Genomic DNA, 24,703 nt, shown 5'->3' with positions numbered 1-24,703 from the left:
TTTTAAAGAAAGCTGTTTTTAGCTGCTTTTATTGCAGGCCTGTAAATCGCCTTGACACGCAAGGAAAAGGCAGCTCGTAAGTTAATAAATTACTCTAGTAGAAATGACAAGAGCTCTCACAGCCTATTGGGCACTGATGTGGAGTCAATTTAAGTAAGAAACAGCAGGGACCCAACTGGTGAGCAGGTGGCTTTATTGACTTCTGCACCTTATAAGAAACCAGATTAAAAAGCTATGCGCCTGAGGAAGGACCTCCATGTGCCAGGATCTGACGTTCTCCCCCTTTGGTCTTCTTTGTCCTTCTCTCCCCTTCCTTCCCGAACCACATTGCCTCCATCCACTGCCCATCTCAGGCGTTGAGAACCCTAGCCACATTTCCCCTGCTTGGCAGCCAGCGCATTCAGTTTGGTGTTCACCTGATCGAGGCCACTCAGCACTCGCTCCAGTTTCTGCAGCACCTGGGGATCTGAGCAGGTGTTCAAGGGCTGGGGCACCACCGTAGGCCGTGGAGCAGCTGCACCTAGAGAGAAACACAGCACCATTTCCCATTACGTGGTTATTGCCGCATCCTCGGTCGACTGCCGTCTTCTAGTGCTTAATACATAAATTCAGAAGCGTTGGGGTTGAAGCCTCTTCCGCCCCACCTCCACTGAACCCAGAAGCCCTGCCTCACAATCCCAGATATGGCTACTAAGGGCCGATTCACCCACTGTCTTCAGAAGTCAGGGCCGCTGTGTCTTTTAGCAGTGGAGCAACAGCAAAAAGTAACCAGCTTTCAAAATCCCAATCCCTGCTTGGGGCAGGCGATGCAATATGGCTGAATTTCTGCCTTTCTTACATGGGAATGCCCTCCCATCAGATGTCAAGGAGATAAATAACCATACAACTTTTAGAAGACATCTGAAGGTAGCCCTGTATCGGAAAGTTTTTAAAGTTTGATGTTTCAGTATGTTTTTATATGTGTTGGAACCCGCCCAGCGTGGCTGGGGCAACACAGCCAGATGGGCAGGGTATAATTCTAATTCTATAATTATAATTAGCAGCTATGAAAGGCTGCTTAAAAACAAAAAAATGACCACTTATAAGTTTGTGCTGTTTGATATATCCCCTTCTCTCCTTTGTATGGGGTTTCATTGCATGGTTAGCATGGTTAGAAATCTTGTGGGGGTCAGATTATAACATACATCTTACAGATTAGGCCAAGGTCCATTTAGTCCAGCACCTTCTTCCTCTCAGTGGCCAAGCACATGCCTCCAGCAAACTTCCAAGCAGGATGTGAAGGCAATCTCTCTTCTAACAACCCCACACCTCCTCCTGGTGGTGTTTTGCCCATACAACATGGAGATGGATGGTGAGTGGTACCCATTGGAACTGGCAGGACGGAAGGCAGAGAGGCCAACAGTAAGTGGAGCCAGAGCCACTAAGAGGCAGAGCCAACTAATTCTAGTTCTGTCCCTGCCTCCTCTTCCTCCTGCCTCCTTACAAGGTGCAACACAGAGACTAAGGAGGAAGCAGTGGACTGGGTGGAAGTAAGCAGGCAGGCAACTGGAGGCTGGCTGACGGCAGGCAGAGGTTTCTGGGGCAGTGCCCCATTTGCCCTAATGGACCAGGATCAGCCTCCGCTGATGGAGACTCCGTTTAGCTTCCATAATAATTTATTATAATAATACTTCTATTGTTTTTATGCCACCCATCTGACTGGGTTGCTCCAGCCACTCTGGGCGGCTGCTGGCAAGATATAAAAACACCATAAAACACCAAAAAAATCAACATTTTCCACAGCTGATTGGCACCGATTCATCCTCAATCCTCTTTGCATTTACTCAGTTCCATTTTGAAGGTGCTTAAGTGTGGCCCTCACCCCCATCTTGTGGCAGCGAGTTCCACAGATTTGTTATGGAATGTAGAAACACAAAATTATTTACATGGCGTTGTGTACTTTTAAAAAATAAATATCAATATCCACAGTAATACAGAATATACAAGGACTTTTCCAGACCTCCCTCCCAAATTCACAGGTTGCTGCTTCCCCCCTTCCCCTTCCCTTCAGTCCCCTAATCCTAGTACCGTGGCTGGTGCAAATCTTATCTTTCAGCTCCGCCTGGGATTCCTGGAGGCCTGAGAAGTGTCTCACGACAATGACATGCTCTGTGGGCGGGTGGGAGGCCATGGCATGGAGCTCGCGCCTGGCAGTTGTACTTGTGAATCCCAGGCCAACCTTCCAGGAGAAACAAAAGTCACCAAGAGGCAGTTTGTGCTGTACTTTGGATGTGGTGTGAGGCAGACAAGAGAGGAACGGCAGGGTTCACCAAAGCTCAGGTCTTTCCCCCAGTGACATGGCAAGGAGTGGACAGCATGGCCCAGAACGCATCACCTCCATCCTTCCACAGATGGAAAGAGGTAGGTGGTTGTAATGACCCAATGTGCATCACTTCCTGTGTCCCGCTCCCTCCTTGGGCCCTTGCAGAAGGCTCTGCCATGCCTGCTGGGTGCTGTAGTCATTTAATCTGCCACATTCATTTACTCTGCTGACTTAAAAGGGTGTTTGTGGTTTTGTTTAAAGATGCACTAGAAAACCATAATTGTCTATCCGTATGCTGTCATGTTCAAAATATGGCCCTGCACTTCCAAAAGGGTGGGGTGCTCACTGCATGGTGCCCTTTAGGGTTCAGGGATGGCTGCTTACAAACAAGGCCCCAGAGAAAGTGTGTTTCCTGTGGCCTTCTGCCTGGGGAGCTCGTGGGCTCTTTTATACAAAGAGAGGTCTCAGAAAATGGGGACAGCCTCAAGTAAACAGGGAGAGGAGAGCTGAGGGGAACTGCCACACAGAGGACTCAGGTAATAGGTGTGCTGCCGACCACAAAGCCACCTGGAAAACAATTGTGGTGGCCATTGGGACCTGCCCAGTTTGCAAAAACTACCAGTTGCGTATCAGCCTCTCCCAGACAGAGGCTCTGTGGGTTTGGGGTGAGTTAAAGATTAATATACACCTGCAACCTGGGCACACCTTGAGAGGTCTGTGCTGGAGGAAGGTGAAGCCCCAACTCCCTCCAAGGACCATGTATAAGCCTTTTCTCATATACAACACAGGGGTGGATAGGTTAGCTTGATCACTCTGAAATCTGGCAAAAATGCTTTATGGTTTTGGGGTATGTTTTACTCCATTCCTGCTGGCATCCATCTGCCTCGAGAAACAATGGAGCACACCTCTGGGGGTCAAACTGCAGCAATAGCAGTACTGAAGTGACCTCCCTGGGGTGCAAGCCTGGGCAGTGTGTCTGGAGGTCCTGGGCTGCCCAAACAAGGCCTCCCTCTCGGCCTCACTGACGTGGCCAAAGGAAAGCAGAGCAATACGTTTGGCACCAGTTTGGCTGCAGGAGTTGCTGGAGGGAGGCGTACAAGGCGAATCTAACCATCTTGGGGATTCCACTCTGAATTTGTGTAGGGTTAACTCCTTAGCTTTTTCTTCTCCCAGAGATATCTGGCCAGTCAAAGCCGTTTCCTGGGGTGTGGCTGCTGCCTCATGCTGACAGCTTCTAGGAGCTACAAGTGAGAGCTGAGTGCAGGTTGGGGACCAAAGGTGGACAAACTACCCCAGAAGGCACACGGCATTAGGTCCACAGTTATTCCCATTTTACAGATGAGGTAAAGCAAGAGGTGGGGAACATGCAGCTTTTAGTATTAATGGTTGCTGATCTGCTCTAGTTGCCCATTTAGTCTGCTGCTGGTTTTAGTTTTGTACACCAGGCTGAGGTTTTGTTGCTTTTGTACTGTCACTGTAAGCTGCCCCCCAGGGTTCCAATTTAGCTGAAGGGTTGGCCCTTGAAACATGCAACTTAAATAAGTAACATAGGCAGGTAAGTTTGCTCTCACCCCAACTGCAATGCGTGTGATTCCAGCTCTGTTGGCTTCTTCAACAATGTCTGCATACTCCAGAGGGTCCCCTGTTTTCTCCCCGTCTGTCACTATCACAAGGAACTTCTTGGCTGCAGGGCGAGCTCCTTTTTGTGTGGTGAATAGCTCTTTCCTAAAAGCGGGAGGGGAGAGAAAGGCTGGCGGTGAGTGTGGCAAGGAACAGCTATGAAGGCCCAAGTTCCCACTTTCCCAGGCTCAACAGGCATTCTGCGTTTCACTATTGCTGCATCTCCATGGTAGGAAAAGCACTGTTTGAATTTCTGCACCACCAGGAAAAAAAAAGAGGAGGCAGGGAAGGAGGGGGAGAGAATGGGAGCAAAGATACCCACACCACTTTTCTGATCCCGGAGGCCGTATGGGAGGAGCCTCCCAGCTGTTTGATTCCACTGATCAAGAGGTCGGCATCCCGGTCTCTGCTGAAGCGTCTGAAGTCAAAATGCTCTTCAAAGCGGTTAGAGAACTGCAGGAGGGCAAACTGAGAACAGAGAGAGATTAATGAGGACACGGCTACTAGCCGCAATGGCTATGCTATACTGTCCACTGTCCGGAGGCAGTATGCCTCTGAATGCGAGAAACTCGACGGGCCATTAGCCTGACCAGGCAGGGCTCTTCTTAACCTCTGTGATATTTGTATTTAAGCAGGTGAGCCAGACGGGGGAGCAGCCTGATTCTTAAATCAGCTAACAGCTGCCAGGATCAATTTGTTTGGGGGCCAGTGGCTACCCAGCTGCCTTCTTCCCATTTTGGATTACATTTATCGTTTTCCCCAGTTCAGGTCTGGTTACTGTTCATGTTAAATAGAGACAGGCGTTTTGCTGCCTCAGGCTGAAAACCCAAATAGAAACCCCTTATGGTGATACGTGTATAATAATTAACTAAATATTTGACAATTTGCTGCCCTTGAACAGTAACCCCAAAGTATCCAGTAACGCAGCCACCACATCCTTTATTCTTAACTCTTACACCTGCCCCAGGTGGAGTGAAGTGTGCAAGGTCAGAGCCATGGCTTCCCAAGGGACTTGGAGGCATTGAGCCCTTGTGCTTCTCAGCCAAACCCCACTCAATTGATCAGGAAGAAGGGGTCAGGCTGAGGTTCAGTGCAGCCTGCTCTTTCCCCCACAAAATCCTACTCTTTTACCCCAGCGGAACGTGCCCGGCAGCAAGGCACATGAAAACTGCAAGAATCCTAGTGTTTGTCTTGAATCTTCCAACATTTAAACCAACTCTGGGAGCTGACACCATGCCCGCTTGCCCATCTCCCCTACTGACCTGCGCATTATGGGGAATGCTTTTCATTATGAGTTTAATGAACGCCTTCAGTTGCATGAATTCTGATGTCCGCATGCTGGATGAACCATCCATCAGGAAGACAATGTCCCGGGCCTCATTCTGACACTCTGGGTAGGGCGAAAGCAAGCCAGAAAGACTCATCCCAAGTCAAAACCATTCCTTTTCATTCTGAATACTCCTCAACTCAGCAGCAGTTTAATTTTCTGCATAAAGTTGCCACCTTTCTTTCCCACCGCCACCTCTTACAGGTCCCATGCATTTAATCACGGCTACATTATAATTATACTCCATGTTAGAAGAACCTTGACCTCTTCAATTTCTGCTAGTTCCATAGGGTATAGTATTTATTTATTTTATCTCTTTATTGCAAATTTATAATAAAGTGGGGAGGGGGGATAGAAATGGGGGGGGGGGAGGAAAGGGGAAAACAAAACACCACTGTCAGCTCACATTAACTATACAAAAAGCACCACTACATCCATCTTAATTTACACATACAAATTGATAGATGCTATCCAAATGTCCCCAGTAGGTATCCAATTGAAACTGATGTTTATCAAAAGTAATTTAAAGTGGCCAGGGTGTTAATATATTGAGTCTATTGAGTAAAAGATGGGGAACTACAGTTTCCAGGTTTATTTGTTGGGGGAGCCCACGGCTGTTAAAGCAGCAAAACCTTCTCTTTCGAGGAAACAACAACTGACATTCTTCTGCATAGTCCCTACTCACGTCCTAATTGCTGGTTGCTCTGGGGGGTTTCTGGGTCAGCCAAGGCATCTGTGAGATCAAAACTATCACCAGCAGACCCTGTGAGAAAGGGAGAAAGAAGGTGAGCCAATACCAAGACAATCAAGAGGAAATGGGGACCATGTGTGTGAGATAGAGACATGGTGGGGTAGAGAGGTGTGTATGTTGCTGCTGCTGCACATCTGTGAAAATGAAATACAGTAATCCCCTTTGATCAAGTTATTGCTGTATTCCCTGTCTTCAAAATACATGTTTTTTTACTTATTTGACCCTTTGACTATACAATTCACTAGGTGCTGCCACCCCTGCTCGCTTTGCTTGCCAGCCCTGCTTATCTCTCTGCCAGCTGCCCTTGCCCCACACCTCACTGAACCTTCTCCTTTTACAAAATAATATCAACTTGTCAAAATACATTTCCGGAGCTGCAGCATCTGAAATGGTAGGCTGCATTGGGCCTCTAGTGTTTGTGCATGTGAAAATGTGCTAGAGACAAGATGCATCCACTCGTCACTTGGAAATGACTAGAGATCTTGGAAAGAGAGCTGAAGTCTTAAGTCTAGTTAGACTAGTCTGTTAGACTACAGCAATGTGCTATGTGTAGGGCTACCTTGAAGACCGTTCAGAAACTATAGCTAGTGCAGTAGACATGACAGCTAGTTTCTTGAGCATTCATCCCGGACACTGAGATCCAGCTCTGAGGGCCTTCTGGCAGTTCCCTCATTGCGAGAAGTGAGGTTACAGGGCCTTCTCAGTAGTGATACCCACCCTGTGGAACTCCCTCCCGTCAGATGTCAAGCAAATAAGCAACTATGTGACCTTTAGAAGACATCTGAAGGCAGCCCTGTACAGGCATGTTTTTAATGTTTGATGTTTTACTGTGGTTTCAAATTTGTCGGACGTTGCCCAGTGTAGCTGGGGCAATGCAGTCAGATGGGCAGGGTACATATAAAACCAAACAACAACTTTTAGGGTGTCCTGGTTTTTACTTTTTGAAATATGGCAATCCTAAGGGACAGGATTTATCAGAAACAGGCAACCAAAAAAGAGGTTATTGCCAGTAAGGAGTGACCAAGGCCTGAACAAGACGTTTTCTGCCTGGGGCAAAGGACAAGATTTTCCACAACCAAAATGGCAGTTGAGCGTTACTTCTGTGCTGGCCATAGGACACTGTCTTCCACCACACCCCATTAACTGAGGACAACCTAGAGCAGGTCGTAGGATGTGGCACACACAGCTCTGCCCTTCCACACCTTGCTGCCATTCCCGGCCCCCAACATTCTGTTGCCTGAGGCGGTCGCCTGGCTCTACCTAATGGTAGAGACAGCCCTAAGTCCTGGATACCTGGAACTGACCTGTTGCTCCCAGGAAAAGGAGGGTGATGATGATGATGGAGAACCCCAAAGCTCCCATGTCTTGTCTCTGATCTCTGCCCGTCAGTTTTCAGCCTTTCACTATCGAAGAGCCGCAACTGGTGCAACGGGGCAAAGGCTTCTCCTGAACGTAGGCCGGAAGTTGGAAGGTCACTGACCAGGAAAGGCCATCTATCGGGGTGGGAGAGGAGAAAGCAGCAACCACACTTTGCAGGCAGCTGCGGCCTCTTTTCGATGTGCAAATATTTGCAGCCCTTTTGAACTCCTGAGTGGTAGCCAGGTTAGTTGGTTGTAGTGAAAATAACAAGTGTCCCTGTAGCACCATAACGAAAATATACGTTTGATGACTCAAAGGGGAAAGCTATGCTGAAAGACTTGGTAATCTTACAGCCAACCACTACAAAAGCAGCAAAAGGCTGAATTCATTGGAAGTTTGGTATCCAGAAACGTGGTCAGTCACTTCAATGGAAAAAAATAACACACAAGATGAAAGAATTAAGGAAAACAAAGGGGCCTGACAAATTTAGAGAAATGTGGAATTGCTGTATTTAATAAATAAAAAGAGAAAACAATGTTATCCCAGCTCAAACTCACGGTAACTGAACTTGGATAATGGTATTCCTTCCATGAGGCTGCATTTCTCCTTTGTTCAGTTGCTCTGTTTCCAATGGTGGTTTTGTATTAGGTTTTTGGCCTTGCACCGACTCTGTTGTTAATTGACCTATATTTTGCTATTGCTCCATTATGTATGTTTGTTTATAAAATTAAATGAACACAGATTGAAATATCTTCTTGCATCATCATCATACACTCCAACTGATTTGCCAGGAAGTTTCTTTCTTTCTTTCTTTCTTTCTTTCTTTCTTTCTTTCTTTCTTTCTTTCTTTCCTTCTTTCCCTGGTAAATAACTGACCCTATTGCTGTGGGCTTTGTTAGGGTTTGCAGCATTGAGATTTTTCAGGGTTTAGCTTTCTCCTCCTGGCCTACCGAGTTTTTAAAGTGCTGGTGGTACAGAAGGGCTTGGAGTCTAATTACAGTGGTATCTTGGTTTATGAACTTAATCCGTTCTGGAAGTCCATTCTTAAACCAAAGCATTCTTAAACCAAGGCATGCTTTCCCATAGCAGCGTGGGACTCTATTTACAAATGGAACACACTCAACAGGAAGCGGAACATGTTCTTATTCCAAGGCAAAGTTCACAAACCAAAACACCTACTTCCGGGTTTGCAGCATTCTTAATCCAAGTTGTTCATAAACTAAGCTGTTCTCAAACCAAGGTACCACTGTACCGGAAGCTCTGGAATACTTCCTACCCACACCCGTATACAGTATGGCTAGTAGCAGCCTCTCATATACATATGTGTGGAACAGCTACTGAACATTCTTGTGGACTAGTAGCTTTGGTACTCATTTCCAACATTTGCTTTCAGCACTTGGCACTGAAGCAGCAGCTATGGACGCAGAACAACTTATGACTCAGTTTTCCCCAACCAGGATTCCAAACTAGCAATTAAAAAGTAGGAACACACTTTCCCCATGCTGCTCTTTTTCATATCCAAACCCTTCTCTTTCAGTTTGTAGCAACAGCCACCATGCAGGAAGGCTGCCCCGTCATTCCCTTGGCAAGAGCTTTCTCCATCTGGACTGCAGCTTTTACAAGCTGTGGGGGAACCAATATTTTGATGCGGCCCAGAGCTCCTTCCTTGATGTTCCTTTATAAGATGAAATAAGGAAGCAGAAAGATCCAGTATTTCAAAGGCTCTTCTGTTAACAACCACAGTGAACGGCTAGCATCGAATGTACCTTACAAAAACAAACAAACCTTCACCCACCTAATTCCACATTCTGCATTTACAAAAGTCAAATTCTGGGTCCGGTACAAATTATACAAATAATTCATGCCTGGTTCCTGCCATTATTGAACTGAAGAACAAGGGGAAATGGCACCTCCTTTACCACCAAAGGCTTCAAAACATTCTCTCTATTCTGATATTCAGTGCTGATGCCCAAACAGCACTGTCCACAGTCAAGAATTATAGAAGGAGCTATAAGCAGGCTTGGAGGAACACCAGAAGTACAAAAAAGGTTTAGAAAAAGACACTGCATTCAGTGACCACACAGGGTCAAACTCTAGAGTTCACAAGTCAAACCTGCAACAAAATCTTGTAGCACGGGTGCTCCTGTTCACAGCTCCGGTCAGTGTGCAACACCCTCCACAATGACACTCCATTCCATTCCCCTCCAGTCAGTCCACATTCTGGGTTGCAGCCAAGTAACTTCTATACCCATTGAAATTGATGGACATGACAAATTTAGATCTATACATGTCCATGATTGTACTCTAATTTGGTTGGATTCAGCCCAGAATGCTGACACACTGTGGCGATGTTGTGATGACTGACTGGAACAGGAGATCTTCTCACTAGAACGTTTTGTCACTGGAGGTTTTACTTGTGAACTGCGAGCCGAAGTCAAGACAGATTTCTGTCACATATACCTCCACCTCTGCTGAGGCCGTCTCCTGCAGGTGTAAATCAACAAGACACTTAGGCTAGTTGTCTGGCGAGATGGCGTCAAGGTGAACTTGTTTGTTGATCTACCAACAGGGAGGCTGGCATCAGCCATGCAAAACTGGACTCATTAATGTCTGGGGGTGACTATATGGTCCCACATCCTTCAAGTGGTTGGAGGAGTCCACAAACTGAATTCTTGTTGTCAGGTAATGACGACCTGACATGATTTGACTCCTGACCCCCTGGGCAAAGCTCCTCAACTAATAATGCTTGCAGGACAGGCAGAAATCCATCAGGAGAAGCTTCTCTTCGGCACATCTCTGTGCGAGCAAAAGGGTTTACCTGCTGAATTTTTGCCAGACACCAAGCGGCTAAACACACAGGACCCCGGCCAGAAACAAACCCAGCAACTGGTTATCACAGGCTCAGATGTTTTCTCTGCAGGTGGAGAAGGCAAAACGTAATGTCTTGGTTGGGAGTTGTAATCATCATGGCAAGTGAATCTCCTCCCCCCATTTAACAAACAGGCAGTTTTAAGGGGACTGGCAGGTGTAAAACAGGGGGAGGGGAAACCGACACTCTTCTCACACACACACAAGCTCTGTGGTGCCGCCTGTTAGATCTGACCTGTCAGCAAAGGAAAACGAGAGATAATTACAGGGTCTGAGGATGGGCCTATATAACGGAAGAGTTTGCCCTCCCTCCCTCCAACAGTTCTTTTTCCAGGTAGCGGAGAACATGAGGCTCTCTGTAACCCTGGCACCTTGGATTTGCCTCCTCATCCAGGATATTCTGCCTCTCACGTCGGCCCAAGAGAGGACTCTGCGCTTCGTCACGCTGGTACACAGGAGGGTGGGTGGCAGGAACTAGGGTGCCTGGGTTCTCCGGGAAGGAGCAGGGGTCTAGTGCTGCACAGCAAGAGGGAAAGGAGCCAGAGTACTTTGGGAGGAGTGTGAGGCATAGCTGTCAACTTACAGATTTGAAAATAAGGGACCAGCAGCCTCGAAAATAAGGGATCAGCAGCCAAAATAAGGGATTTTGCTTCGCTTATACATAAATCCGGCCATGCTGCTTTTGCTGTGACTGACTGTGTTTTGCAGGGGGTTGGACTAGATGATCCTAAGGGTCTACAATTCCCACCAAAGAAGAGTGGCAGACAAAACTGATGAACGACGTCCAGATGGCAAAGCTTACAGGCAGAATTAGAAACCAGGAAGAGGACCTCTTTAATAAAGAATGGGGAAACTTTATAATTTATTTGAAAAGCTATTGTAAAGAGTTACATACATTGGTAGGATTGACAGAAAACTTGGAGCAAAAATTTGAAATATGGATGGACAAATGATTTATAAAAATAGAGTTATGAAAGGGATGCAGAGGGGCAAATCATTACATTAAGATGCTGCACTGGTTGGAGGGTATGCTAAGCAGCATGTCAGGGCTGCCGCCGTCCTGGCGCGAGGAGTTCCATCGGCCCTTCCCCGCCAGAGAGAGGGGGGGAGGGAGAGAGACTCTCACCCACGCCACCCGCGAGCCTGGCATGAGGTGGTCGCGGCGGCGGCGTGGACACTTCTGTGTCCCTCCCCATCCCCTCCTCTTTCTCCTCTCTCAGGCCGCTGCTGCTGCCACGCATCTCCTCATGACGCGCCCCTGAGGGGGAAAAGGGAGATGGAGACGTGGCAGCTCGTGCATGCGCTCTCTCTCACAGCGGAGGACCCCGAGCCGCTGCTTCCCTCCCAAGCCTAAGCATGAAACCCTGGAAATTTAAGGGACATCATCAATAAGGGACAGTAGCAGGACACGGTGCTGGGATAAGGGAGTTTCCCGCCAAATAAGGGACGGTTGACAGCTATGGTGTGAGATCTATGGGGTCAGAGATGGGAAGCAGAGCTTCTGGATTCCTTGTGTCGGGAATGAAGGGGGTGCATTCTGCTCCAAGGAGTGAGTTGCCTCTTTCATTTCATATATTGCTATATCCCACCTTTCAGGATATAAATCCTACTGAGGTGGCTTAGAACTGACATTCAATTACTTATACACACACACACACACACACACACACACACACACACTGGTATCTCAGGTTAAGAACTTAACTTGTCCGGAGGTCCATTCTTAACCTAAAAGCGTTCTTAACCTGAGGTACCACTTTAGCGAATTGGGCCTCCCGCTGCCGCTGTGCCGCCGCTGTGTGATTTCTGTTCTCATCCTGAGGTAAAGTTCTTAACCTGAGGTACTGTAACCCAAAGTGTTTGTAACCTGAGGTACCACTCTCTCTCTTTCTCTCTCTCTCTGTGTGTTTGTGTATGAATGACTTTGATATTTAATTAATTATAAAAGTATGTCAGTACCCTGTATCATAAAATATCAAGGTGGTGTACATTGTTAAAACAGGGGGAGAAACACTGTGTTTTTAAACACTAAAACCACAGAAAAACGTTAAGGAGACTGGCTATTGAAAAACGCCAAAACTTTGTGTTTTTTCCAGTGTTGGTCAAACGCCACTGAATTTAATGGACCCTAAGTTAGTCGTGCCCATTCATGTCAATGGATCCAGTCAGAGTCTGTCTAACCATGGTTACAACCCTATTATGGTGGGTAGGACAGTTCTGTACCAGAAGGGCACCACAGATTGGGGTCTGCGCTGGGCACAGAGACACATCACACACCCAGAGACTTGTAGCACCTTAGAAACTAACACTTACTGTGGCATAAGTTTCCATGCACTTAAGACCACTTTGTCAAATACCTGATGCTGGCACACCCACCCTTTTTTTTTTTAACTGATCGGACTAATAGCTTGTTTAGCCTCAAGAAGGGTAATAACATACTAATTACTTTACCCTGACTCACCCAATCCCTGGCCACTTTGAATGAAAATGTATTCCACAGAAGTGCCCGAAAGACTGCAGGCTTGGTATTAGGAATACACCCTTAAGGGATGAGAGGGGAGCTTTTTAAAGGGATAGTGTGAAAAATAAGTATTAGGCCTATTATGAAATATATACCGGTATATATACTCACACACATAGGATGGTTCTCTTGAATGAATCAGATCTGAAGAGGAGAAATTAGAAATTTGTATTTTTAATTTCTTTAAAGGGGTAGTTTTTATAGCACTAGATGCTATAAAACAGAGTTGTTGTTTTATATTTGGGGTGCATAATTTATAATATTACCCGTATAAGTACATATTTGTTTATTTTGCAATACACTTGGTGCATGTCATGTAAACTCAAAAGTAATTTTTTTTAAGTGGCTGTGGTTGCTTTTCTTTGCCCCTCACCTATAAATGAATTGGTGCAGGCATCTTGTTTCTGGTTTACAGACTGACCCTCCAGCAATGCCATCTATTAAAGAAAGGGAAAACATGTGTCTGTTTCTGTGCATGTGTGTGAGAGAACTAGATAGCAAAGGGGGGGGTGGAGGTAGAATAATATTAAAGGTAAATCACAGTAGGTCCCATTTTGCAGGCCAGGATCATAGAATCATAGAATCTTAAGAGTTGGAAGGGACCCAAGGGTCATCTAGTCCAACCCCCTGCGATGCAGGAATCTCAGCAAAAGCATCCATTGCAGACACCCATACAACCTCTGCTTAGAAAACCTCCATGGATGGAGAGTCCAGCACTTCTCATGGGAGACTGTTCCACTGCCAAACAGCTCTTACTGTCAGAAAGTTTTTTCAAATGTTTACTCAGAATCTCCTTTCCTGTAACTTGAAGCCATTGGTTCGAGTCTTACCCTCAAGAGCAGGAGAGAGAAAAAGCATGCTTCCTCTTCCATGTGACAGCCCTGAAGATATTTTTAAAGTCCCAAAAGATTCCTGGTCCTGTAGGTTAGAAATTTGAGGGCAAAACTATCACTCGGTTTGCTGTATGTTGCTGTTCTGACCGCCTTCTTCCTTATTAGGTGTATCGCCATGGTGACCGATCCCCTCTGGGCACCTACCCCACGGATCCCCACAAAGCGGCACCCTGGCCACAAGGCTTCCAGCAACTCACTAAGGTGGGGGGCTTGGTGTGTGTGTGTGTGTGTGTGTGTGTGTTTGTAGAGGGGTGGGATGAGCACTGGAGGCAAATGGGGCCCTGCCCCTGTCTGGCTGCCTTTTTGCTTTACAACCAGTCAGGGGCTGGCTCTCCCTGCCATTGGCTCAAGCTCCACCTGTCTTCTGCCCTGCCGATCCCCATGGTCACTTCCAGCCACAACCTGGGGAAGGGGGAGAAAAGCACTTGCCAGAATTTCCATGACTGGAGTTTTTGTGTGAGTGAAGGCGATTGATCTCAGCCTTCGCTTTGCACTGGAGCAATGGGACAGCCCTGTTTTGGAGGACACTTCAGATCTTTCTCTCTCTCCCCCCCCCCAACTTGCCTTTTTCCTTTTGTCTTCTGCAGGTAGGTATTTTGCAACAGAAGGCACTGGGACGATTCCTCAGAGAGAGATATGCTGGCTTCCTGAGTGCATCCTACAAACCACAGGAGGTAAATATCCGTTTGCTTATTTAATAAAGGAAATATATATATTCCACACCAGCACCCAAGAATTCACAAGGCAGCAAATATGAATACAGTAATAAATATATATAAAGCATGCAACAATTTAAGTATTAGCTGACATGCAAAAATAAGCAGCAGCAGCACCCCCAAAATGTATCCAAACCCATAACACCAGCTCCACCCACCTTTTAAAAAGCTAATGGGTGGTGGGTGAAACCAGAGGGAAAAACTGGGTTGCTCTAGAGGCCCAAGTGCACAATGGAGGCATTTGATTTTTACATTCCTCCAAGGAACTCAATGAGGCATACACAGCTCTTCCCCTCTCCATATTATTCTCACAAGAACCCTGTAAGGTAGGCTAGACTGAGAGATGGTGACTGGCCCAGGGTCACCCAGTAAGTTTCATGGCTGAGTGGGAATTTGAACCCTGGTCTCCCATGTCCTACTCCAATACACAACACTGGCTTGTGTTTCAGCTACACAAAAGCCCAAAGCTTCTACACTCCCACCAACACAACTATATTGTCCCTTCAGGCAAGCAAACATTAGCTTCACAGGTCAAAGACACATTCCAGCCAGGCCAGAGCAGCTCGAGAGGGTGTAGTGGAGGTCAGTGAGATGTGTGGGCTTCGAGAGTCCCAAGGACAGGATAAATAGCCCCACCAGCACTCGGGGACAGCCAAGGTTCTCACCCGCCTTGAGGCCAACCAACCATTATGCCGCTTTCTAGATCTACATCCGCAGCACAGATTACGACCGCACCTTAATGAGCGCCCAAGCCAACCTGATGGGGCTCTATCCAAGCTCAGATCCAGAGATCAGCTGGAGACCTGTTCCCATCCACACTGTGCCTACTAAGTATGATAAGGTAATGCTTTGCAACTTGCCCAGATTTTACTGGTTCTTATCAGTTGCTTCTCTGCTTTGTATTGAGTTTATGTGGCATTTTCTTATATTGCTTTTATTGAACACCATCCTACGAGTCTTCCATTGCAAGGTGGTCTATGCATGAAACAAATATATTTTTTGACAGAGAAGCTAAGGGAAGTGTTTCCTGAAAAGGGGAATGCCACTTCACGAAATCCAACTTTATCAAGAATGAATTTCTTTCTGGCTCTTTTATTTTGATGTCTTGCCACATTTCTGTATGAGTTCCATCTAGGCCCTCCATTTTCATTCTGGTCAAGCTTAAAAATTGGGACAGAGACTCAGTAAGTATATTTACCATTTAGACCGGTGTCATGAAGTCTAGCATTCAATCCACTACACCAGCCTGGTAATCTGGCAGATATTTTGACCTATAATTCCCATCAACCACCTGCTGTCAGAGGCTGATGGGAATGGTCGGCCAAAATATGTGCCTGACTCCAGGTTGCTGAAGACAGCTCTACACGGCAGGCTTTTTTGAGCAAAGCAGGAGCTTACGGATGTGAAAGTGAAATTCAATCAGTGTTCCTGCTTCTGAAGTGTAGCCCCATAGTTTACATATGGGAAAGAAAAGAGGGGTCAGCTTTCCCCAAGAATCAGATTTGTCTGTCTTTTCCTACTCCACACCTCACAGCTGCTGAAGCCGCCAACCCGGAACTGCCTACGATACCAACAGCTGATGGGAGAGACAATTAATTTGCCAAGCTATCAGGCTAAAATGGAGACCTGGAAGGTATCAGGGAAAGGTGGGGTTGGGAGGGAGGGAGGAATGGATTCCAAAGCCAGGATTTCTTCTTCATCCAATTCATCAATCCAACTCTTTGCACCCATTGTAAGAGGAATGCACCATCGGGAGGGGGAGTCTTGTTCTCTGCCTTGATCACTCAGAGGATATATATGTACTACAAACTTATAGCAAGTTTTATACCACTTTAATTGACCTGGCTTTTACCAAAAAAAACTTGGGAAATGTAGCTCAGCAGGGATACTATAGGGATCCAAAGCACGCACACACACAACTGAGAACCACGATTCCCAGGATTCCCTGCATAGTGAATTACATTAAACCAGTTCTCGTCTTGTGTTGCCATCGACAAGAAAACTGACTGCCTTCTTTTGCTTAAGGCAGCCCTTTGTTTACTTTTGGAAAACTCTGATGGCCAGTCTAGCACCCAATCTGAGTATTTTTATGATTCATTTAAAATATTCATATACCACTTTGTGGGGCAAGAATCCAGGGTAGTTTCCAAAAAATTAAAGCTAAAGCTTTTGAATGTAATAAAAAACATTAGTAACAACATCAGATACAAGGTAAAAAAGCAATACTTTAAAAAAGTGCCCAGTGATGTAAAGCAAGCATGTTTATTCAAAAATAAATTACTCCTAGGTAAGCACTTGTAACAGCCTTTGCCAACCCTAGTGCCCTTCAGCTGCTTCGGACTACAACTCCCACCAGCCCCAGATAGCACCTTGTTGGGCCTGAGGGCACATTCAAGAAATCTAAGAAACTGTCATGGGAACCACCCATTTCACAGAAGAAAAAACTGATGTTTGGGACCAAAAAAACTCTACACAGCCCAAAATAAACAAAAAAGAAGGCACACATACAGTTTTAAAATATATACAAATTTGAGAAAGGCAGGGGCCCTTAGGCCTAACTTAGTCATGTTTATTAACTCTGATGGGTCTAGTCTTGAGTGAAATGAACACTGAATACCATCCATAATGGGTCTAATTGTGGTGCAACCCTACATGGAAGTGGGTTTTCGGAAGCCACACCACTTACAACATTCAGGCCTATGTCGGTTTACATGGACGTATACTGATGTTAGTAAGATCATGTAGGATAGTGGAACTAGCTTCCTCCAGGCGACGCCCATTGAAGTTCCAATCCGTTAGCTAATTCTTCTTCCCCCTTCCCTCCCTTCCCAGGGCTTTATGAGAGAGATGGCAAACCATACAGGGCTTAAACAGGAACAGCTGACCCTGAGGGGCCTTTGGAAGGTCCACGACTCCCTCTTCTGCCAGGTAGGCATACTGCACCGCATAACAGCCTCACCAGTTTGCCTCCAACCATACCTTTCTCTAGTGTTTTTTCTTTCCTTGCAGAAAACACACAACCTGACCTTGCCCAGCTGGGCCACGCCACAGGTCCTGGTCACCCTTTCAGAGATGGAAGCATTCAATGTCGAAGCCCATGTGGGAATGCATGCAAGCCAGGAGAAGGCCCGATTCACTGGAGGTAAATTTTAATCAATTTTAGAGGATAAACATTCTAACGCTGCTTTGACAAAACACAGTACTGGGGGGAAAATTGAGGATCCGTTCACACGGCACCTGAAAATTCACTATTTTCCAGTTCAATGTGTTCCCCGTTGTCCTCCACAGATCCATACCGAACCAATTGGGGGGGGGGGAAGACATTTCTGTGCTTTTCTTTTTTTATTACTATGGTTTTTCTTCCACTGAACCCTTCAACTGTTATTGATGGCGCATGCCCCAGTGCTCAGCACATGTGTGTGCTTGCGTGACTCATTTTCATATGCAACACGGCACCCCCTTGACCCCCCAATTATTTGCAGAGCTGCTAGTTTTGTGCCTGTTGGTCAGTTATTCTTTGACATACCATAGGACACCCCTCAGTCAACAGTCTCTCTCCCACCTTGCAGGGATATTACTTGGCGCTATCCTGAGCAACTTCTCCAAAGTAGTGTGCAGAGATCTGCCCCTGAAGATGATCATGTATTCTGCTGTAAGTCTTTCCCCACCTTAAGACTTCAGAGGGACCATGTGGGAAGATGGGGTGTGTGGTTTAAGTGTGTATAGCAGTCTGTTTAGAAGGATCTTGGGGCTATTTAGTGGCTTCACTGCAAGCAGTTCTTTTTGAAAGTGCTAAAAATACCGTAAGTCTCACTAAAACTAGAACTATAAAACTAAGCCTGCAAACTATGGAACAAACTTATCACATGAAGGGGAAACAGGAGGTTCCTGAATAGCACCCTCTATGAAGATGAGGGGGAAGCAAAGTAATATCATCTAGTCTGCACATGGAAAAGTGGCATGTTTTAGGGAGTGGGGGGCATAGCAATATATTGTAAAATGCAAATCAAAAAAACATGTTGGCTACATTTTTCCTGTTCACCTACTTTTTAGCATGACAGCACCTTAATTGCTCTTCAAGGAGCCCTGGGCGTTTATGAAGGTCCCCCTCCACCCTATGCTGCCTGCCATGGGTTCGAGTTCTACCAGGAAAGCAATAAGTAAGTCTGGTTCCATCTGTGGGGCAGGAAGTTTCTCTTCTTTTGCTGGGTGTTGAATTTGCTCTCCATCACAGAGAAAGGTTTGGTGTGTATGTAAAAACTGTACAGGTGCTGATGAGCTACTGATGATTTATCATCCTGGTGAAATAAAACGCTGGCAGTATTTTAAGGAGCAAAAAAATGTCCAGCCTTCAAGGCTTGTGAGGGTGAGCTTAAAAGGCTTGCAGCAATATCCCAGGGAACAGAATGTGCTCAGGCTTTCAGCTTCCTCTAACTCTGTGCCCAATAGAACAAATTATGTACAATTGCTTTTGCATGAAGAACTGAAATGTTTACTTGTTGAAAAAGCAGCTTATACATGCCCCCCCCCCCCGTTCCTTTTGTGGCTCCACTATCCTCCCACAACTCAATGGTAGACACATCACTTCACATGCAAAGGATCACACAGGTTCAATCCCCAGTATTCTCCAGGCAGGGCTGGGGAAAGGCTCCCTGTTTGAAATCATGGCATGTTTTCCCTTGTTTTTTAAAATTAAAAGCCACCTTTTGGAGTATGGTAAGTCTTCTCTGTACAGTTTTTTTAATTTTATTTTTAGTTCTGACTTTGATATAAAGAAACATTATTATTACTACCCTTTCTTAAAACTTGTCCCCTCCAAACCAAGGAGTACACTATTCGGAGGGACTCTCTCTCTTTGCCAGCTCCTAGTATCCCTTGCAGTATTAACAGCTGCTTCCCAGCGACTTGTCAGCACATTTGTAGTTGCTGACGCATTGACACAAAGCACACAAGGCATAGCATAGTTAAGAGGCTAAGACAGTACCAGAACATTTTGAGAGACACTGCAGGAAGGAAAGCACCAAATTATCAGAGCCAACGTTTGGCAGTGCGGGGTTATGGGAAGAGGTGAAGAGTGCAACCTTTACTAGGCTCCTGTGTTTTCCATCTTTCCAGCTCCTTCAGTGTATCCATGTTTTATCGGAACGAAAGCAGCCACCAGCCCCACACATTAGCCCTGCCCGACTGCCCCACACCTTGCCCACTGCCTCTCTTCATTCATCTTACGAAGGCAGTCATCCCGCTGGACTGGGATGCCGAATGCCAAAACCCTCAGGCAGGCACAGGTAATGCAAGGTCTTTTCCCTCCCCCTGGGCAGAGGTTCACACTGACTCTCCCACTCACACCTGCTCAATTCCTTTTGCAGGGCGCACCGTAACAGCGCTGGCTGTGGCAGTAGGCCTGCTGAGCACAGCATTAATAGGAGCAGGCTTGATGTATTGGAGGAGGTGATGGGAAGATGGGCTCATGGCAACCACCAATCGCCCTCATGGGAAGAAAGAACAGCCTCTACATGCTGTGAAGTGTAGGTCCAGTGGCTGGAGCCAAGGGGGGCAAACTCTGACTCCATCCACAGAAGCTGATGGTCCAAGTAGCACCGGCAAGAGGCACATTTACTGTAGGGAATTATTAGGAGACTTAAAAATAAAGAAAGTAGTGCAATGATTTGAGTACAACACTGTGTGTACCTTTCTGTCAGACATGGCAAGGAAATTCTTATACCTCCACATTTAGAGGGCCCCATGCTTTTCATTTTAGTATGTAATCTGCTCTGACAGACATACACCACTAATTTCTAAAAACAGAGTTGGAAGGGACCCCGGGGATCATCTAGTCCAACCCCCTGCAATACAGGAATATGCAGCTGTCCCATATGGGGATCGAACCTGCGACCTTGGTGTTATTAGCACCACACTCTAACCACCTAAGCTATGCTTAATGCCTTGGGTTCCCCACAAAAGACTTCTGTGGTAGATCAACATCTGGATGGCCAGATTTTCTGTACCTTCCCAAAAAGATGCCTGCATATGAAAAACATTTAAGTACAACTATGCAAAGAATAAAAGATCAAACCTATCCATTCTGAAGGAAATCAGCCCTGAGTGCTCACTGGAAGGACAGATCCTGAAGCTGAGGCTCCAATACTTTGGCCACCTCATGAGAAGAGAAGACTCCCTGGAAAAGACCCTGATGTTGGGAAAGATTGAGGGCACAAGGAGAAGGGGACGACAGAGGACGAGATGGTTGTACAGTGTTCTTGAAGCTACCAACATGAGTTTGACCAAACTGCGGGAGGCAGTGGAAGACAGAAGTGCCTGGCGTGCTCTGGTCCATGGGGTCACGAAGAGTCGGATGCGACTAAATGACAACAATGCAAAACCACTTATCATTTCTACATTTTATTGAAAAAAGTAAATGCTGCACAGAATAACACTGCCCCTCCCTGGAGGCATACAATTCAAGTTTTGTTTTCCCCAAGTTGAAAGGAGTACATGGCAAGGTTGTGCAAAATGCAGCATTCTTGGCAAATATCCCCAGAGATATTCATGCTGCTTCAGAATCCAAGGTGAAACAAACAGCCTTGCTTTGGAGGGTGTGTATGGCTTATGATCACCAATTTATTTAGAGCATTTGTACCCTGCTCTTCAACCAAGGAGGTTACCAGCATGGCTTATATGCAATCAATAAGAGCAAGGCAGTTCCTGTCTGCAGGCTTACAACCTTAAAAACACAACACAGAAGGGGAAACGGACAAACTCGGGTACCAATCCTTAAACAGGTTTTCTTTTTAATGACCAACTGGCACAGTTCAGGGGCAGAAGGTGCCTGATACTGCCAATCTTTTGGCAAAGCTGATGGAATAATCCCTGCTTCTGATGGAAGCTCAACTCAACTGCTCTTAATAGAAAGCTGCAGCAAAGAGCCAAGCTACTTGGTTCTGAAACCAAGAAATTTGCTTGAAAGAGTAGGAGGCTGGTGATCAAGCAGAGTTGGGGGGAAAGGTGTGTGTGCAAAGGTTGTTTAAATGTTGGAAGGCAATGGGGGGGGGGGAATAAGTGGATAAAAAAAAAAAAGTATCAGTGACTTGCTGATAGTCCAGGAGATTCTTTCAATATTGTGGGAGAAACCCATCCATTTCGGTTTTTGCTGTAGGCATCCAGCTTGGCTGAGGCTGGGCGGGAAGAAATATGCTACATGAATTAGCAGCGCAGTGCCTAGAGAAAGCCCAAACAGGATATGACGGTGCTTTTAAAAGGCTGCTGACTGAATCTTAAAGGGCCCTGCACCTCGGTCAGAGATAGTGTAATGTTCTTCTGGAATAATGGGACTATCCCTGTACAAGTTTATTCAGGAATTTTAGTTATTCCCTCAGCCCAGCCCCAGCAGACTAAGCCTTTTGGCCCCATGGAATACAAATCCAGTAAGAGAGCATTTACTTCCAAATTTAAAGGCTGTTAATTTTTAAAAAGACGCTCCCTGATACATGCCTCAGCGCTACAAAGCACATACAGTGAAGTACAACTTTCCTGCCTCTCAAAAGAAATGGGAGGACTGACCCCTGTCTTGCAAAAGAGGCCCCCTTCAACACAACCTTGGCATAACCCTTAAGGATCAACCACTGTGTTTTTCAATGCCCAGATAATCTTTCCTCTGCCTTTCCTGCCCCGTTCTACCTGTGAGCCGTCAGGGCACGGAACCAGTTGCATCTTCCTGCCTGCAAGAGCAGAGCTCAGGTGTTCCCATATCTGGAGAAAGAAAGCAAACAAACCATGTTGGCAAGACTTTTTTTGCACACTATCCACAAGGTGTAGCCTAGTTTCAGTTTCACAGATCACTCACTACACATATTGGATTTCATGCCTGCAAGCATATTTTCCCTTCCTGCCACTCAGTTCTTTTTTTAAAAAAGAGAGAATATGTAAAGAAATTAGGTGCATCACAATTTCAGGAGTAGCCAACGTGATACTCCACACTATTGCTGGGACTGCAGTTTCCACCCTCCCTGGCCATTTGCTATGCTGGTGAGGGCTAACAGGAGCCCAACATTTGGAGGACACCATGCTGGTGACCCCCAACACAAACTTCAATATCTAAAAAGTTTTGGCAAGTCCTGGGTATTGCTTCTCCACTCCAAATTCCCAATTCTCTAAGCAGCTTTAAAACGGGGTGGTGGTGGGGCAATCTGGACAGCATGATACACTGGCCCCTTACCATTAAAATTTTTAATTTCTCCAGCTTAACAGAAACGTAGTCCCATACTTCCATAAGTTGTAACACACACAAACTTTAGCTCTAAACAATAGGCAATGCTCAACTGCTGCATTGTGTCATTCCTAAGCCATTCATGCTTTACAAGCTGATGGAGTGAGAGCATTAATACTAGGAGACCATTGTTGTCCCTCTGCAGACACACTAAATGAACAGCCAAGTAGGGACTCTCAGATCCAGAACCCCTCAGTCTTCTGGAGTGTCAAGTCCCCAGAAGGCACCCAAATCATCACAGCAATCGGAGCCCAGTGCTGACATCATTGGGGTAGCTCATGTCCCACTTCTAGGAACTGCACTAACTCTCTTCCAATACCCCTCTTTTGACTTGTCATTAAGTGAATGCTCACCAGCCTTGGCTGCCACTGAAGCACCTAGATTCAACTTGCGAGGCAGATATTCATCTTGGGTACATCATCAGGGTCACCTAACAATAAAGGTATCATGGTTAGGAGCTGGGAATGCATGGGACTATTCCCTATATCAATCCACCCCTACCCAAAGCTATGCTGTACACCTGAATGAGAAGATGAGAGCAGAGAAAAACAGCATTCCAAAAGATTTTCACAAAATTCAACTAGTGCCGCCGAGGGCGAGGGGAGGCTTTCATTCTCCAGTGTTTTGCCATTGTCTCTTCTGCAGGAAGTCCCAGCTGCCACAACTGCACACACGTGTCTCAAAGTTCAACACACAGACTAATCCCACCAGAGCCTTCTCCCCACAACCTCAACCTCTCGGGATCAACAGGGATTCTGCTCCTCAGTCCCCCATGATGTCAAAGGCATGGGGGGCACTGTCATCGTCATTGCAATCCGCGCCCAGTGCTAACATCATTGGAGGAACCCTGTGGCCACAACACTCCCACCTACACACAGAAATGCTCTCCTGGTTTACCATGCACCCCACTCTCCAATGGAAGGAAATTTGGCCCATATAAATATAGTACTTTCCAGACCTTGCATGGAACCCCCAACAAAGATGGTGTTTCACTCTTTACTATCTAACTGAAGTGCCCAGAAAACCTTCTACAGTAGCTCAGGATTTCCCAGGGCAACAGTCTGAAATTCGGCAGGGCAACACTTACCCAGCACCACAAGTTCATCGGGTCACTGGAGGCCCAAGATGGATGCTCCATTTTAAGCAGGAGATAGACAAAAAGAAGTATTGCTGAAGGAAGGGAAAGCTGGTTAGTAAAATAAGCCACTAGAGGCACTCTTCCAGAATCCTGCCTGACAGCACACTACATTCCTCTTATACCAGTCCCTATATACACCCTTGTCTGCCAGTTTCAGTCAAAATCCCTTTTTTACCCCCCACAAATTCCCCCGTTAACTACCACAGGTATAGCCAGGATTTTTGCCGGGGTGGGGCAGAACCTCAGTTAGCCATGTATTTTTATTGATTTGGGGGAGGCAGCTGCCCCTCCCTGCCCCCCTCAGCTACGCCCATGCCAACTACACTACGGCCCTTAGCTAAACCCTTTTACAAAGCTATTCTCCCTTACGCTGCTGAGCCTCATCAAACCTCCTTTGACTTTAAACGGTCAGCATCTTTATACAAGTCTTTAGCATTACCGCAACCCCTTCCCTCTTTACTGCTACATTCCAGTTTATTCCCCACACAAGCCCTACATGCCCTTTCCACTATGGGTCCCTCTCTACCTATCTGCACCCTAACGCCGCTTCTGCAACTCCACCACCCAGCTCTGATTCTAAACCTCTTCCTCTCCCCCGCAGCAGAGAGCCTAGCAGCAGAAGCGGGCGGGGGTACAGAGAAACCAATAAGGAATAAGCAACCCAGTTATTCGGCCGGCCCGCCCGCCTTTGTATCGCGCAGTACCTGCGATCTCCTGCACGCCGCCATTTGAAACAGGAAGAAGGTTGGCCGCACGTGGCCCTTTTATACTCCCGCTTCGCCCCGCCCACACCTTTAGAGTCCGAACTCGTCAACTTTCGCGCGCGGCCGCCGTCTTGCGCGTGCGCATAGCTGATGAAATGGAACGCAGGCCTTGCCCCTCCCCTCTCGTAACTGGGCGCGCGTGCGCAAGGGAGGGGAGGCAGAGGAAGGCGGCATGGGGTTC

General features: G+C 46.5%; 2 protein-coding genes across 5 annotated transcripts; one reads left to right on the top strand and one right to left on the bottom strand.

Moving 5' to 3' along the window:
• Positions 1 to 176: 176 nt before the first annotated feature.
• Positions 177 to 24,490, bottom strand: LOC310829515 (integrin alpha-M-like). The gene is made up of 11 exons (XM_083708090.1): positions 24,463 to 24,490; positions 23,708 to 23,790; positions 22,974 to 23,050; positions 22,032 to 22,103; positions 7,305 to 7,493; positions 5,935 to 6,012; positions 5,185 to 5,312; positions 4,245 to 4,390; positions 3,874 to 4,027; positions 2,068 to 2,218; positions 177 to 520 (listed from the first exon to the last, which is right to left on the bottom strand). Exons 5-11 carry the CDS (start codon positions 7,360 to 7,362, stop codon positions 366 to 368), a joined length of 870 nt encoding a protein of 289 aa, XP_083564216.1. The 5' UTR covers positions 7,363 to 7,493; positions 22,032 to 22,103; positions 22,974 to 23,050; positions 23,708 to 23,790; positions 24,463 to 24,490; the 3' UTR covers positions 177 to 365.
• ACP4 (acid phosphatase 4) lies at positions 10,494 to 20,027 on the top strand. 4 transcript variants are annotated; one of them, XM_083708080.1, is made up of 11 exons: positions 10,494 to 10,675; positions 13,747 to 13,842; positions 14,229 to 14,315; positions 15,061 to 15,198; positions 15,892 to 15,990; positions 17,190 to 17,285; positions 17,367 to 17,499; positions 17,927 to 18,009; positions 18,411 to 18,517; positions 19,473 to 19,642; positions 19,724 to 20,027. In XM_083708080.1, the coding sequence occupies exons 1-11, from the start codon at positions 10,505 to 10,507 to the stop codon at positions 19,807 to 19,809; spliced, it is 1,266 nt and encodes a 421-aa protein (XP_083564206.1). In that variant the 5' UTR covers positions 10,494 to 10,504; the 3' UTR covers positions 19,810 to 20,027. The 4 variants fall into 4 exon arrangements, with proteins under 4 accessions (XP_083564206.1, XP_083564208.1, XP_083564207.1 ...); XM_083708082.1 differs by lacking the exon at positions 15,892 to 15,990; XM_083708081.1 differs by lacking the exon at positions 18,411 to 18,517.
• Positions 24,491 to 24,703: the final 213 nt, after the last annotated feature.

This window comes from Podarcis gaigeae (assembly GCF_964106915.1).
Source record: "Podarcis gaigeae genome assembly, chromosome: 13".
In the NCBI taxonomy this organism is placed as follows: Eukaryota; Metazoa; Chordata; class Lepidosauria; order Squamata; family Lacertidae; genus Podarcis; species Podarcis gaigeae.
Note: the sequence above shows the minus strand (reverse complement) of the source record. Positions and strands in the feature narration are given on the sequence as shown.